Genomic DNA, 16070 nt, shown 5'->3' with positions numbered 1-16070 from the left:
TATAAAGAAAAAAAAACAAAAGAGAAAGGTAAAATGAGATTAAATTTTTTAGTTTTATTTCACAGAATCACAATGAAATCTTAGCCGCAAGATGTGTTATGAGATGTTCTTTACCTTCTTGGAATCCACAGGACAAGACTTAATTAATTTGAGTGTTAAGATGTAGAGAAAGAATTAATATGTAATTTTATATCTAATCACAAATATTCTAACTTTTAGCATTAATATTTTAATATGATATCAATTTTGATTATGGAATCCCATGCCTAAAACTTTAACAAAAAGAAGCTATGATACACCACTTGTTTTTGGTGTTAAGGCAAAATTCCAATACATGTGAATTAAGCAACTTTCATTCACCACTGAAATGCAGGAATTTAATAAAAGAAAAGGAAAAAAAAAATTGCAATTAATGGGGAAATGAAGTAGAGGCCGAAATTCTTGGTATGTAAAAGATGCTAACTTTTGGTATAATAATGCACAATCTAAATTCTAACTTCCTCATCTTTAAGTTCAAGTGATTTCAACATCAAAAAAGTCAAGAAACTGACTACAATCAAATCTAAATGATAGAGAAACCTAAAAATAAAAATCAAAGAAAATGCTCCCAAATCTATATCTAAATCAACAAAAATGTAAGTAATCAAAGAAAATGCTCCCAAATCTATATCTAAATCAACAAGAAGGTATGTAGAGTCCTTAGCTTTGAAAGACCAAAAGTGCAACAAATATGAACTCTATCCCATAAACTCTTTTAATCTCAGACTTATTCTTAATAATCCTCTAATTTTCCAATTCTAACCACACACCCAAAGCACCAAAAACAAAAAATTGCATACCTCCATAAGATTACCGTTTTAGTTTCATTAAAAGAACTGTATAAACTTTCCATTAACAAGGTAGCTATTGTGAGACGGTGCTAGCGTCTTTAAGAATCAGAGCAGATCAGCAGAAATAAGTATTTACTGAAGCTTCCATGCTCCACCATGTACATGTTAGACACCGTAAAAGATACTAAAAGGATTCTAGTCTTTTGCCTTCACAGGCACAGGCAGCGGCGCTCGACCATGCGAGCTAGCACGCTTAGTCGACAGCAAAATTTGCTTTTATGTTTTGATATATATAATTTTGCTATATTAATTGGAAAATATCCATGAAGATATGAATCATAACTGTATTGGATCAAGCACGTGAAACAATATCTAATATTTAAAAATTCAAAACAAAGATTTGAATGTTGCTTATTAGTGAAAAAAAACTCCTGTACTTCGGAATATTAGAAATTTCTTCCTTATTAGTGACTGTTGTCTTACTCACAAGTGGGGAAAAAAATATTGATGAACAGTACTATTGTCACCATAAATTACTGTAAATGTCTATTAGACTCCATTTGGTAAATAGTATGGTGAGTGGGAATTTAATTCTCCTACAGTATTAATGTACAAAATAATTATTTCTAATGAAATAAGAATCCATATTCGTAAAAATTAAAAATTAAAAAATGAGTAATTATTCTAATTATTATATTAAATTAAATTTAATATTTAGCTTTTATAAATATTTTTTCTTTTCAAAAAATATCAAATTTGATAAAATTTAATTAAAAATCAACTTTTATAGTTATTTCAGTATTCTTTGTATATGATAATCAATCTAGATCCAAATATATTTTAAATATAGCAAAAATATTTAAAGACAAATATATATATATATAGTCCTTCTACGGTCAGGACCGACCTAACGAAAATGGTGCGGTTCAAAAACATAAAAAAAATGATCAGCCATTAGATTTCAACTTATCCAGTGAACAGCTTAAATATTTTCCTATCACACATGAGAAAATTGCAATTTTAAAAAAATTTCCTTCAACTTTCCCACTTCAAAATATCATTTTTTTTCCCGCTAGTACCACTGTTTCACACAGACTTTACTATTTTAAAATTCCCAAATAAAATCCTCAATCTCTCACCGTTTCAAAATTTCCAAATAAAATCCACTGTTCCAGCCCCAAATATTTTTCTATTACTTCCACCACCTGGGCCTTCTTATCGAGAATCCAAAATCCATTTAGAACTTCGGTTAAAGGTTAGTATTTGTGAGCCATTGTTTTTTTTTTTTTTTTAAGTGTGAACAAAAATCCAAAAAAAAAAAAAAAAAAAACAATGACATCGATGACCTGCAAAACGTCATCGGCTTAGGTACCAAACAAGTGGGCATTTTCCTCCAGATTAAAGGTTGCTCTTTCTTGGTGGTCCAGAGTAGTCTTGACATGGCCGAAAGTGAAGTCTCAGTGGTGACTGTATCACTGCCTAGAGCAGAAAGGACACCTACGGCCTTGATAATTGAGTCTCGTTTGGTTAGGTTCTTTTGAGTCTTGAGGCCTCAATCTTGATCGAATATGAGACTGAGGAGTTCCTACTTGGAGAGTTTCAATTAAGCTGTGAGGGATGAGCAGGCAATCATAGAGGAGTTAGAATGATGGGGTTTCAGAGAACAATAATTGAAATTGTGGTATTGTGGGTTGAATTGAATATTAGAAAAGAGGAGGTTTGAGGACGTAGAGTTCTGGAAATTTTTTTTTTTTAATTCCTTTTTAATTTTTTTATATTTTTGTAAATATCATTCAAAAAAATAAAATTCAAACTTAACCAAAAAAAAAAATTGAGAACTAATTGAAAATTACTAAATTGAAAAGATAAAAAAAAAAAATTAGGGGACCAAAGCCAAACACTATTACATTCCAGTATCGTTGGGTTTGATCCCTCAATTTTTAATTTTTTTATTAATTTTTATTAATTCCTTTATAATTTTTTTATATTTTTGCAAGTATCATTCAAAATAATAAAATTCAAACTTAACAAAAAAAATTGAAGACCAATTGAAAATTACAAAATTGAAAAAATATTAAAAAAAATTTGGAGAACCAAAGCGAACGCTATTACATCCCAGCAGCGTTAGCTTTGCTCCCCCAATTTTTTACTATTCTCTTTTTTATTTTTATTTTTTTAATTCCTTTGTAATTTTTTTTATATTTTTGCAAATATCATTCAAAACAAACAAAATTCAAACTTAACAAAAAAAATTGAGAACCAATTGAAAATTACAAAATTAAAAAGATAATAAAAAAATTTGGGGACCAAAGCCAACGCTATTACATCCCAGCAACGTTAGCTTTGATCCCCCAAATTTTTAAATTTTTTATTATTTTCTTTTTTTTTTTAATTCCTTTGTAATTTTTTTTTATATTTTTACAAGTATCATTCAAAATAATAAAATTCAAACTTAACAAAAAAAAATTGAAGATCAATTGAAAATTACAAAATTGAAAAGATAATAAAAAAAAAATTATGTACCAAAGCCAACGCTTATACCTCCTAAAAATCTTGATTTTGGTCCCTCAATTTTTTTAATTTTTTTATTATTTTATTTTTTTAATTCCTTTGATGAAAATTGAAGAAAAAAAAGAGGGCAAAAAAAAAAAAGGGGCTTCTCTTTAAAATTGGAACCAAAAAAAAGAGGAAATTTTTTTTTGATGAAAATATGATAATGAAAAAAAAAGGATTTGTATTTAAAATACTTGATTTTTAGTAACGCAATTTTAAAATAGCATCGCTAAAGCCTGTACAAAACCAACACTTATTAAAAAAATAACATTGGCTTTGCTCTCTTTTGTGACAGTTTTTTTCTTCTTTTCTAGTTCAATTTTAAACAAAAACCCTCTTTTTCTTTTTTCATTATCATATTTTCATCAAAAAAAAAATTTTTTTTTAGTCCAATTTTGAAGACAAACCTTTTTTTTTTTTTTTGTTCATTATCATATTTTCATCAAAAGTTTTTATCCTCTTTTTTTTGTCCAATTTTAAACACAAACCTCTTTTTTGTTTTTTTTGGGTTATATTTTCATCAAAGAAATTAAAAGAAAAAAATAATAAAAAATTTAAAAAATTAGAGGACCAAAGCTAAAGCTTTTAGGATGTAAAAGCATTGGCTTTGGTCTCCCGATTTTATTTTTGTTATTTTTTTAATTTTGTAATTTTGAATTGGTTCTTAAGTTCTTTTGTTAAGTTTGAATTTTATTATTTTGAATGATGCTTGCAAAATATAAAAATGTTGCAAAGGAATTAAAATAATAATAATATTAAAAAAAAATTTAAAAAATTAGGGGACCAAAGCCAACGCTGCTAGGATGTAATAGCGTTGGCTTTGATTTCCCAATTTTTTTTTATTGTCTTTTCAATTTATAATTATCAATTGGTCCTCAATTTTTTTTGTTAAGTTTAAATTTTATTATTTTAAATGATACTTGCAAAAATATAAAAAAATTACAAAAAAAATTAAAAATAATAATAAAAAAATTTAAAAAATTGGGAGACTAAAGCCAAAGGATTTAATAGCGCGGCTTTGGTCCCCCGATTTTTTTTATTATCTTTACAATTTTATAATTATCAATTTGTTCTCATTTTTTTTTATTAATTTTGAATTTTATTGTATTGAATGATATTTACAAAAATATATAAAAATTACAAAGAAATTTAAAAAATAATAAAAACATTTTAAAAAATGGGGGGACCGAAGCCAATGCTTTTAATTTTTCTCCCAATATTTTTTTATTATCTTTTCAATTTTGTAATTTTCAATTGGTCTTCAATTTTTTTTTGTAAATTTTGAATTTTATTATTTTATATGATACTTGCAAAAAGATAAAAAAAATTATAAAGAAATTAAAAAAATAAAAAAGAAAATAATAAAAAAAATATAAAAATTGGGGGACCAAACCCAACCCTGCTGGGATGTAATAGCGTTGGCTTTGGTCCTCCAATTTTTTTTTTAATTATCGTTTCAATTTTATAATTATTAATTGGTTCTCAATTTTTTTTATTATGTTTGAATTTTATTATTTTGAATGATACTTACAAAAATATAAAAAAAATTAAAAAAAATATTAAAAATTGGGGAATCAAAGCCAACGCTTTTGGTATGTAGTAGCGTTGGCTTTGGTCCTTTAATTTTTTTTATTATCTTTTCAATTTTGTAATTTTCAACCAAATATAAAAAAAAAATTACAATGTAATTAAAAAAATAATAATAATAAATTTTAAGAAATTAGGGAACCAAAGCCAACGCTGCTGGGATGCAATAGCATTGGCGTTGGTCTCCTAATTTTTTTTTATTATCTTTTCAATTTTTTGTTAAGTTTCAATTTTATTATTTTGAATGATACTTGCAAAAATATAAAAATAATTACAAAAGAAATTAAAAATAATAATAATAAAAATTCTAAAAATTAGGGGACCAAAACCAACGCTGCTGGGATGTAATAGCGTTGGCTTCGGTCCCCCAATTTTTTTTTATTATCTTTTCAATTTTGTAATTTTCAATTGATTTTCAATTTTTTTATTAGATTTGAATTTTATTATTTTCAATGATACTTGCAAAAATATTAAAAAAAATTACAATGGAATTAAAAAAAGAAAATAATAAAAAATTTTAAGAAATTGGGAGGCCAAAGCCAATGCTATTGTGATGTAATAGCGTTGGAATTGATCCCTCAATTTTTTTTTATTATCTTTTCAATTTTGTAATTTTCAATTGGTCTTCAATTTTTTTGTTAAATTTGAATTTTATTATTTTGAATGATGCTTGTAAAAATATTAAAAAAAATTACAAAGGAATTAAAAAATAATAATAAAAAAAATTTTAAAAAATTGGGGGACCAAAGCGAACGCTGCTAGGATGTAATAGCGTTAACTTTGGTCCCTCCATTTTTTTATTATATTTTTAACTTTGTAATTTTCAATTGGTTCTCAATTTTTTTGTTAAATTTGAATTTTATTATTTTGAATGATATTTGCAAAAATATAAAAGAAATAAAAAAAATAATAAAATAATAAAAAAAATTTAAAAATTGAGAGACCAAAGCCAACGCTGCTGGGATGTAATAGCGTTGGCTTTGGTCCCCCAATTTTTTTTTAATTATCCTTTCAATTTTGTAATTTTCAATTGGTTCTCAAATTTTTTTGTTAAGTTTGAATTTTATTATTTTGAATGATACTTGCAAATATAAAAAAGTTACAAATGAATTAAAAAAAAAAAAAATTTCCATAACTTTACATCCTCAAACCTGCTTCTTTCCAATATTCAATTCAACTCATAATACCACCATTTCAATTCTTGTTTTCTGAAACCCCACCAATCTAACTCCTCTATGATCGCTTGCTCATCCCTCACAGCTTAATCAAAACTCTCCAAGTAGAAACTCTTAACCTCATATTCGATTAAGATCGGAGCCTTAAGACTCAAAAGAACTCCGCCAAACGAGACTTGATTATTAAGGCCATAGGGGCCTTTTCTACTTTGGACAGCAATGCAGTCACCACTGGGACTTCACTATCGACGACGTCGAGACTACTTTGGGCCACCGAGAAAGAGCAGCTTTTAATCTGAAGGAAAATGCCCATTTGTTTGGTACATAAGCCGGTGGCGTTTTGCAGGTTATTGATTTTTTTTTTTTTTAGTTTTTTGTTCACACTTATAAAAAAATAAATAAATAAATACACCAAAGGCTCTCCAAAAAAAAAAAAAAAAAAGAGTCAATGGCTCAAAAATATTAACATTTAACCAAAGCTCTAAATGGATTTTGGATTGTCAATAAGAAGACCCGGGCAGTGGAAGCAATAGAAGGATATCTGGGGTTGGAATGGTGAAGATGGTGGATTTTATTTGGCAATTTTGAAACGGTGAGAGATAGTGGATTTTATTTAGGAATTTTTAGATAGTAAAGTTTGTGTGAAACAGTAGTATGAGTGGGAAAGAAAATGATATTTTGAAGCACGAATGTTGAAAATTTTTTTTTTGAAGTTGCAATTTTCTCACGTGTGACAAAAAAATATCTGAATCGTTTATTGAATAAGTTAAAATCTAATGGCTGGTTATTTTTTTATGTTTTTGGACTACACCATTTTTTTGTTAAGTCGGACCCGACCATAGAATCTATATATATATATATAAATATATATGCTAAAGATATTTATCCTTGAAAATAAAGAAATTCCAATCCTAAACTTTTTAAAATAATTAGCTATTTTTCGAAATAGGGAAATAAATATGGAATAGATATTCTTAAAATTTAGATATATCAAAAATAAAAATAATCAATTTTATGAAATAATTATTCTATGTCTATCTACATTTACTATGCATACCAAACATGCTTTTAGTAAAGTGATAAAAAAAAATTTTATTTGGATAATTAGTTTTGTTATTACTATTATTATTATTATTATTATTATTATTATTACAAGTGTTTGGATGGTTATTTAAATATGGCAATATATGCATCCAAGGAATTACATTGTCAAATTTAGATCAAGTACGTCAGAAGGTTGTTTCCACTTATAAATATATCATTTTGAAAATGTTGGAAAACTAAAACTTCTAAAATACAAATTTATTTTTAATTTATAATATTCAAGTTACTAACGAAACATTACATGAAGAATACTAATTTCTAAAAAATTAATACCCAAAAAAATGGAACTGTGAAAATTTTCAAAAGTTTGACCCTTTCCAAGTCAAAATTAGTGAACCATAAGTAGGATTCACGCTTGCATTTCGATTACCAATATGTTTGTGGCAACTATTCAATTTTTCATATTTTACAAAGTCAAGAATTGATTTAAATGCATTAATTACTAATTAACATATGAATATTGATTTAATGGGTGATGAGATCAGTACTGAGTACTGACAAATAGTAATATTCTAGTTTTTTTTTTTTTCTTTTTTTGGGGTTACAGTTATTATTAGAGAATCTTTTTAATATAGATGTTGGGTCAAGAACAATGGATTTTCAATAATTTTGGACTATAGTTGTAGGTAGATAAAAAAGTAGTTTTTTGGTTTGACAGCCATAAATATGCATCACAATATTGGCAGATTTACTTTGAAATTTATTTTTTTGGATCTAATTAATAATTAAATTCACAACCTCTTATGAGGATTTATACTATGTTTAGATTAAAGGGAAGAGAAAGGAAAAAAAAAAAAAAGAAATGATAAGTTTAATAAGAAAAGAAATAGAAAATAAAAAGAAAGTAAAATATTTGTTAATAATTATTGTTTGGATGATTAATGAAAGAAAGGAAACAAAAAAGTAATAAATATTTTAATATAATAATAATAAATATAATTTTGAAATATTAAAAAAAATTCACTTTTTTTTAAATATCCAAACAAAAAATTTAAATAATTTCCTTCCTATTCTTCGCATTCTAGCAATCCAAATATAATGTTAAGTTTATAATTTTCATAATTTTATTGAATTTTCATCATAGTAAAATAAAGTGTAAAGTGAAATAAAATAACTACTAAAGTGACTAAATTATTCTCAGTAAAAAAAAATAAAAATAAAAAACAAGAAGTGACTAAATTATTTACCAACTTTGTAATTATAACTCAAACTTTTATTAAAAAATAATAAAACAAAATACTTTTTAATGATAACAAACTTGGAGCTAAATATGGAAAATCATTGGACGTGTCTTATCAAAGTTGCAACGAGCAGAGGACTGGTTGAAATCCCACTTTATTCTTACTTCTTAGAGAAAGATTGTAAAAAAGATTTTTTTACTTTTATTTATTATTATTATTATTTCTAAAAGACTGATTTCTGAAACGGAAGGCAATTGAATTTGGCCAAGAAAAAGGAGAGCATATTTCGTAAGCCGGGTCTACCAGGTAAGATATAGGCCTGGCCAATTATTAAACACCACATAATTGATAATCTAAGTCAACTTCCAGTTCCATGTAACACAAAAGTCTGTTAAGGATATGGGTCTTGTCCAATTCTTATGAATCCATATTGGGTAAATCATTTATGAAGCACCCTCTTTGATTCATGGACATTCTAATGGTTATGAAGCAAAATTTTCATATATCCCTTAAATTGCTAATTAGAACAAGGAAAAAAAAAGAAAAAAAAAGAAAAAAAAAAAAAGAAAGACAGAAAGAAAAGAAAAAGAAAAAGTATTCTTGTTCTTTTGAAATTTGTTTCTTACTATCTAAATTTTGAATATTTGAAATATATAACGTTAATTTCATTTAAATTTTTTAATTTTACTGTAGTTACATTTATAATTTATAATTGAAAAAAACTTACAAATAAATTTTAAATATGATTTTTTATAAATATAAATTTAATTGTAATTAAGATAAAATTAAAAAAAGTTTAAATGAAATTTTTTGATAGAAGTTATGAGTTTTAGTGGGTTCACCGATTGATTAAAATCAAGAGGTGAATCCTCTTGGGAATCCAAAATCATCTTTATTTTTCTATAAACCTTGATGGATTTGCTTATGTTTGAATTTTATTTTTATTTTTATTTATTTATTTGGTTTGGAACCATTTATTAGCAGGAGACAAAGTGGAATCAAAGAAATGCAAATATGTATATTGTCAGATGAATGCATTTTACAAGTTCTATTAAATTATTTTATCCAAGTTCAATCAACTTTCAAATACAAATACAAAAAAAATGCCTCTGTATTTTTATCATCTTAAGTTATGTAAACTGCACAATTTTCACGATAACAATTCATGCATTTAGAATTGAAAATAATAATTTTTTGTATAATATAATATGTATTTATACGCTTAACCATATTTGGGGGACAGCTCACTTTCACTCACTTTATTTGACAGAGTCGCGTTCAAAAGTACTGAGGCTGAGTTTAAATTATTCAATGATGTGGCATTTTATAATTGACCAGCCTATATCCTTTATTGTATGCCTGGTCTACCAAATCATCTCACAACAAGAAGAAAGCTTGCCGGGAAAATTTCTCTACTCTTCGTCATGGGTTTTGGTTATGGAATATAGATGGTGAGTGGTCTGGATTCTTCAGAATTCTGAGATTATGAATACAATACAATCTATTCAACTCAAAAGAAGCTTTTAAAACAAAGAACAACTTCTTAGTTTGGCAAGCAAATCCAATCTAAAATATTCCCCAAAAAAAAAAAAAAAATCAGAATTCTTATTCTGCTTATAAACACACACACAAAAAAATCTAAACTTCTCATTTAGAGACTACCGGAATGGAGCAAGAGGGTTCGGCGTGCGTGGTGCTCTTGCATTTCTAAGTTCTTTACAAACATGATCTAACATACCCAGAAAATCTCTCACAATCACAAATATACGAAGTGGGTTCCCTTCTTCCCTGCTCACATCACCATGGAAATACTCTGTAATCTCTTTCACATGAGACAACACCCTGTCTTCATCCCCTTGCAACCCTTTCAGATTCTTCTCTGCGTAATTCAAGAACGAATTCATGGAGTTCACGAAATTCCCACTTTTCCCATTCTCTTCCAAGTCCTTCCCTATTAGACCTTGCAACTTAGCCATCCCATCTGATAGGTTCGAAACAGAGCTAGCAAGAACATCCAAGTCTATGGTAGCAGTTTTCTTCACGTTGTAAAGTTCAGTGCTCAAACCAGAAACTAGATCCAACCCCATTCTTCGATAATCTTCTTCTTTCTCTTCTGGGGTTCTGTTTTTATTATTCTTCTGGTTGATCCTCCCCATAATGCTTGTCGAAACTCTGATTCCTTCTGATCTTATTATCTCTTGGACAACAAAATGGAGCAAAGTAGTCTTCCCATCTGTACCTTTCACGTCGGAGAGCTTGAGAAGGGCATCGAGCTTGAAAGCTTTTGCACCTCCTCTAATGGTTCCTACATTCATTCTGTTTCCTGTTTTGAGCACTGCTTCGAGTAGCTTTAAGAAGAGCCTGCTTGACCTCAGTTCCTTGCAGGCCTCCTATATATGCATATATATATATATATATATATGCGTGCGCCATAAAGTAAAAAAAAAAAAAAAAAAAAAAAAATTGGTATTAAAATTGTGAACTGGTCTTGATTTTGGAAATGTGGGATAGATAGATAGAAAAAATTTACCTCTAGCATTGAGAAGGAATTTCTAAGATGAACAACCTCGTCTTCAAAATTTTCTCTGTAAAGCATGGCTTCTACTCGTTGAAAAGCATAAGGTATATGAAGCATTGCCTTAACGAATCTCTCTGCTGAACCAAGTTCATTGATGTCTCCTTTATACCCAGAAAGCTGACCTTCTTCCTCTTTGGTGGGTACCATCTTTGCAAGCGCCTCCAATTGTTGTAAAGACAATCCGTTCCCTGCTTTTTACATATGAATTAATTAAATTACCCTTTACGTGTCAGTTTGTGCTTGATAACCAGAACTGGACATGACTGAATATGTTTAACTTATATGGAAATAAACTATTCGGCTTATTAAACATATATTTTCCTCATAATGTGGTTGTTCATATTACTGTCTAAAAGTATAGCAGTTATAATATACCTTGTAATAGTGCTTCACATACTTGCTCAGCGGTAACACTCAGAGCTTTTGAGAGTATAGTTATGTTCTGTAGTCTCTTTGGTTCCAGGACATGCTTGCTTGGAGAAGGGCTTTTGCTCTTTACTTCATCATTCTTTATGGTTTTTTGTATGTTGTATCCAAAAAGTGATTCGATCATTTCCTCGTCCAACCTATTTTCACAACTCAAAAGTTGTTCAGATTTCAGATAGAAAATGGTTCAGTAATTTGAAGTCTAGAGCATGAGATAACTAACTTACTCGAATGAGCTTGATCTCAGCTTGTCCCACACCATGGAACGATCCGGTGCGGCCCTAACTTTGTCCCAATGTAGAGGCTTTAGTTTTGGCAATGGAGTTCGACCTTTTCCCAATGGTGCAAACTGAGGGAGTTGACATGGTGGGGGAGGTGGAGTTTTCAATCCGTTGTTGTTTGGTTTAAGAAATGGAGGTGGGCACGGTGGTGGAGGAATACAAGGTGGACTTTGTGACGGTATAGAGGGATTTTGAGCTGAAGAAGGAAATTCAGATTGCAAACTTTGGTTTGATTTAGGAGAAGAATCTGATTTTCTTGGAGATGATAAATTTGGCAATGTGGAAGAGCTTGAAGCATTGGACATATTTCTATTTGGCCTTGAAGAAGAACGTTTAGGAAGAAAGTTTATGCGTGGGGGAGGAGGGGTTGGAGGAGGAGGTGGTGGTGGTGGTGGAGGAGGAGAAAAAGTTGTCATATCCTTCTGACAAATTTGTTCTGCTTTACTTGGAGACTGTAAATCCATTGCTGGGAATGAGTTTGTATATGGGATTTCTAGCTGAGTTGGTAAGTCCAAAGCCGCATTTGTATCAACAATGGGTAAGTCCACAGAAGTGAGCTCTAAGAAACAATTGCTTGACACCTTTGGGGAGAAACTCTCTAATGTGTCACGCATACTTCCCTCCGAAGCATTGGAAAGGCGGATGTTAGATGAACTCGAATCTCCGAAAGAATGAAAAGATTCATCATCAGAAGAGTGAGTTTCAATAGGAATAAGTACTTTCTCCCCATATGGGGAATTAGCACAATCAGATTCATTTTTTATTGAATCTGCCTCCTCATGAACAGACATAATTTCTCTTGTGGAAGAAGAACTAACATTGTCATCAATTTCTGATTTCATCAACTCTTGTTCAGATTCCTTCCTCTCATGCATTGTACCTTTTTCTATGCTATGATTTGGCGGTATGTTCACAGATTCAGAAGTTTCCTTAGGACAAGAAGTGGTCTGTTGTTGTTGCTCTAAATCCAGTCCTAATGAATCAAGATAAAACAGATCAAGACCAGGATTTAATCTCACCTTGCTTGCTGGTTTTCTGAAACTTGAATACTTTGATTTTTTTCTTCTTGTTTTTCCATACACTGACATTGTTCCTGTGCTTTTCTTCTGATGTTTTGTGTATTTCTTGCAAGCCCAGATGAGGCCAATAACACAAAACAGTGTAGCAACTCCTACTGAGACAAGCACTGCTATAAGAATCTTTCTCACTCTGCCTTTATTCTCTCCATGAAGCTTGAGATGAGTGGGTTGGGTTGCGGGCAAACGATGCGGCGGAGGATGAGAATGCGCATGGTGGTGCAGCACAGGAGCAGGAGCTGGAGCTTCAGCATCGATGGAATGTGATGGAGAAGGTACTGGTGACACATTTACAGAGTGGCCATGGCCATGACCATGATCATTTAATGGCCAATTCATATAGTACTTCTTGAGTCCAAGCAAAACCCTGAACTTCTCCAAGATTGAAACTCTCTCTTCTTCATTCGCATCCTCCCCTGAAACTTTCTCAATCTGGGTAGGACTTGGAATCCCATCTTCAATATCACCATTGAAATACAGTTGCTGTGGCACAAGATCACTGGTCAAGTCCTCTGATTCATTTGATAAAGAACCGGCAATGAGAATGTGGGTATTGTTTAATGATAAAAGCATGAACATGATGATGAAAATCATGTTCAAGATATCAGAATCATAACCCATATTCAAAAAAGAAAAATCGACCCCAAAAAAAAAAAAAAAAAATCATGAAACAATCAATCCAACTTTTCCCTCCTTATAATCTGCATCTTCTTTTTGTTCCATTGTCTTTTATTGGAAAAGAGAAAATTGTTTAGAATTATTTGGGTGTGGTATAGGTGATGTGCAATGAAGATCTAGTGCAGAAAGTCTTTAATGCTACTCCAAGGAACCCCTGAGCCTGGCAGTTGTAGTTGTAATGGGCCTTCTTAACTTCCCTGTATATGCACTCTTATCTTCTTATTCATCTCCATAAATTCTTTTGCAAAACATTGTTATTATGCATCATAAATTGTCTCTTTGAGTTTAACTTTCTCAATTTGACTTCATTCTTTTGTCTTAGATTTTGCTTTCGATGCTTATCCTTAGTGACAAGATAAACATGTTTCTTGCTGATACTAATTCATTATTTCTGTTTTTCCATCATTTAATTTCTTCAGTTTAAATAATCACTAAGAAGCTGAAAACTCTTTTCCAAACCCCCTTTTCAACGTCAAAATTTGAGTCATGGGTTTTACAGTTGAATAAAAGCCCTTTTAGAGTCTAAAAGTGTCCAAATGAAAACAGAACCAAAAATGACTAGAATGGGTCCCATATTGTTGGTCTTCAGCTTGCCTAACTCTCTAGAGGGTGATTGTACAAGTTTTCTCTCCAACCTCCATAATTAAGAGAGAGAGAGAGAGAGAGAGGGGACAAATGGTCCATCACTATCTCATGTGACCTTCCCACATAAGATACCAAAAGTAATACATGATCAAAAAATAAAAGTAGGATGTTAATCTTAGCCATAACAAAAAAGAAACAACCAAAAAAAAAGACTTTTAGATTGTTGAATTATGAGAAGCAGAGAGAATAGTAGTTTTTTTCCCACACTCTTATAGCAGCTTACATGATCAATAAGTGCATTGATGGTTCTCTTTCCAGCTTAGAACATAATATATAATATCCCATATTGTCTGGTAAGCTTAGTTTTGATTTTCATGTAGCTTTTATGAAAAACCCATTAGCCATTGTCTTCTCCCTCACCTAACACCTAACCTAAGAGAATGAGAGAGAGAAAGACTCAAAAACGACAACAAACAGTAGCTCATGTAATGTATATTTTTGTAGTTTTTGGGGCTTAATAGTTTGCGTGGAATTTAATCAGACACATCACTGCCTGAGGGACCGCATTTATGCGTCACTTCCTGTGAAAAATGGACTTCCACCCAGTTTTCCGGATTCAAAATCAGATACACAAAAATCTACCTAATCTGTACCTACATTTTCATAAATACTAGATGTGAGGATTTTTATCTGGTTTTTCATTTTTTTTTTCTTTTTCCAGAGCTAATATGTAGGGTTTGTATATGGTTTGATTAAAAGAATGATTCTTTTGACTTTTTGAGTAGGCCATCTGGTTTAACATTATTTTACTCTTTTTTTTTTTTTTCTTTTTTTTTCCCTTCAGTACCAAAGAGTTTGCCTTTGTGAATATAAATATAAAAAGAAAATAGTATTAATTGGCCCATATCCATGATTCTTGTAAAAGATTCTCTTTTATTATAACTTGATTTTCTTTTTACTCTATGTAGAGGGAAATTGGGAAGAGTCTTGGCTTTTTTCCATTTTGTACTATCCGTGTGACCTAAGGGATAAGGCCCATGTACCGGCTGAAATTGAATTGAGAAATGGGTTGGAGATGATTTAATTAAAGTGTTTATTTATTTTTATTATTATTATTATTTATGAATATATTTTATTTTTTTCTATTAAAGCAGACATGATGTAAGATTTATGGAACATTTGTACCTTCATTTCCTATTTTTAATTAGTACCTTTTTGGCCCATTAACACATGGAATCTATGTACCTTTTGTTGTGACCATCTCTTTGAAAGCTAAAAGAAAAAAAAATTATAACTTATTAACGAAGAATTTAAAATAGAAATTCATTATATTTAAGTATGATTTGGTAATATGGTTAGCTTTTGTTGAAAAACAAAGAAAAAATAACAAGAAAATAAAGAGAAAGAAAACCTAGAAAGAAAAAACAGAGGAAATCTGTGTATTTTTCCCGAGAAAATTCCTTAAGCTTTTCATTGAGAAGGATTAGCTATTTATACAGAGTAAGAGACAGCTGTGCAACTGGAATGCACCAGCTCAGCACCGTTAAACTTAACAGCTATCCATAACTTCCTACGCTCACAAGATGACACACACGTGACAAGGCTAATACAACACATGACAACCTGGTACATTTTCTGCTTCATTCTAATTGTGTAATTTATTTATATCAAAAGTTAATTAATGTAATTATAAAAAAATAAAATAACTGTTAGTAAGTATTACCTATGTTTACCCAAAAAAAAAAAAAAACTAAGTAAGTATTAGTTATAGTTTGATAGATATTTTAAATTGCTAAGAAAAAGCAAAATAAAAATCAACATAATTGAATTTACAGTTTTTCTTTCTTAACTTTCAAGCTAACTTAAATATTCAATATATTTTAATTATTATTAACTAATATTTAAGATAAATAAATTACACCTAAGAAATAAAAAAAAAAATCCTTAGGTTTCGTTTGGAAAATGTTAAAATTAAAAAAGAAATTGATTTTTAAAATTTAATTTTTTGAAATTTAA

The 16070-nt window shown here is 29.5% G+C and overlaps 1 protein-coding gene across 1 annotated transcript; it reads right to left on the bottom strand.

Annotated features, from left to right (window-relative positions):
• Positions 1 to 9914: 9914 nt before the first annotated feature.
• Positions 9915 to 13929, bottom strand: LOC107411853 (formin-like protein 11). The gene is made up of 4 exons (XM_048467826.2): positions 11662 to 13929; positions 11384 to 11574; positions 10961 to 11196; positions 9915 to 10820 (listed from the first exon to the last, which is right to left on the bottom strand). Exons 1-4 carry the CDS (start codon positions 13410 to 13412, stop codon positions 10089 to 10091), a joined length of 2910 nt encoding a protein of 969 aa, XP_048323783.2. The 5' UTR covers positions 13413 to 13929; the 3' UTR covers positions 9915 to 10088.
• Between the last annotated feature and the right edge of the window lie 2141 nt (positions 13930 to 16070).

Source organism: Ziziphus jujuba, chromosome 10 (genome assembly GCF_031755915.1).
Source record: "Ziziphus jujuba cultivar Dongzao chromosome 10, ASM3175591v1".
In the NCBI taxonomy this organism is placed as follows: Eukaryota; Viridiplantae; Streptophyta; class Magnoliopsida; order Rosales; family Rhamnaceae; genus Ziziphus; species Ziziphus jujuba.
This window is presented reverse-complemented; position numbering and strand designations above follow the sequence as displayed.

Coding starts and splice junctions, on each gene's coding strand:
- LOC107411853 (XM_048467826.2), bottom strand. CDS start 13,412: ATGGGTTATGATTCTGATATCTTGAACATGATTTTCATCATCATGTTC. Junction 11,575..11,661: donor CTGAGATCAAGCTCATTCGA/GTAAGTTAGTTA, acceptor TTGTGAAAATAG/GTTGGACGAGGAAATGATCG. Junction 11,197..11,383: donor ATGTGAAGCACTATTACAAG/GTATATTATAAC, acceptor TGTAAAAAGCAG/GGAACGGATTGTCTTTACAA.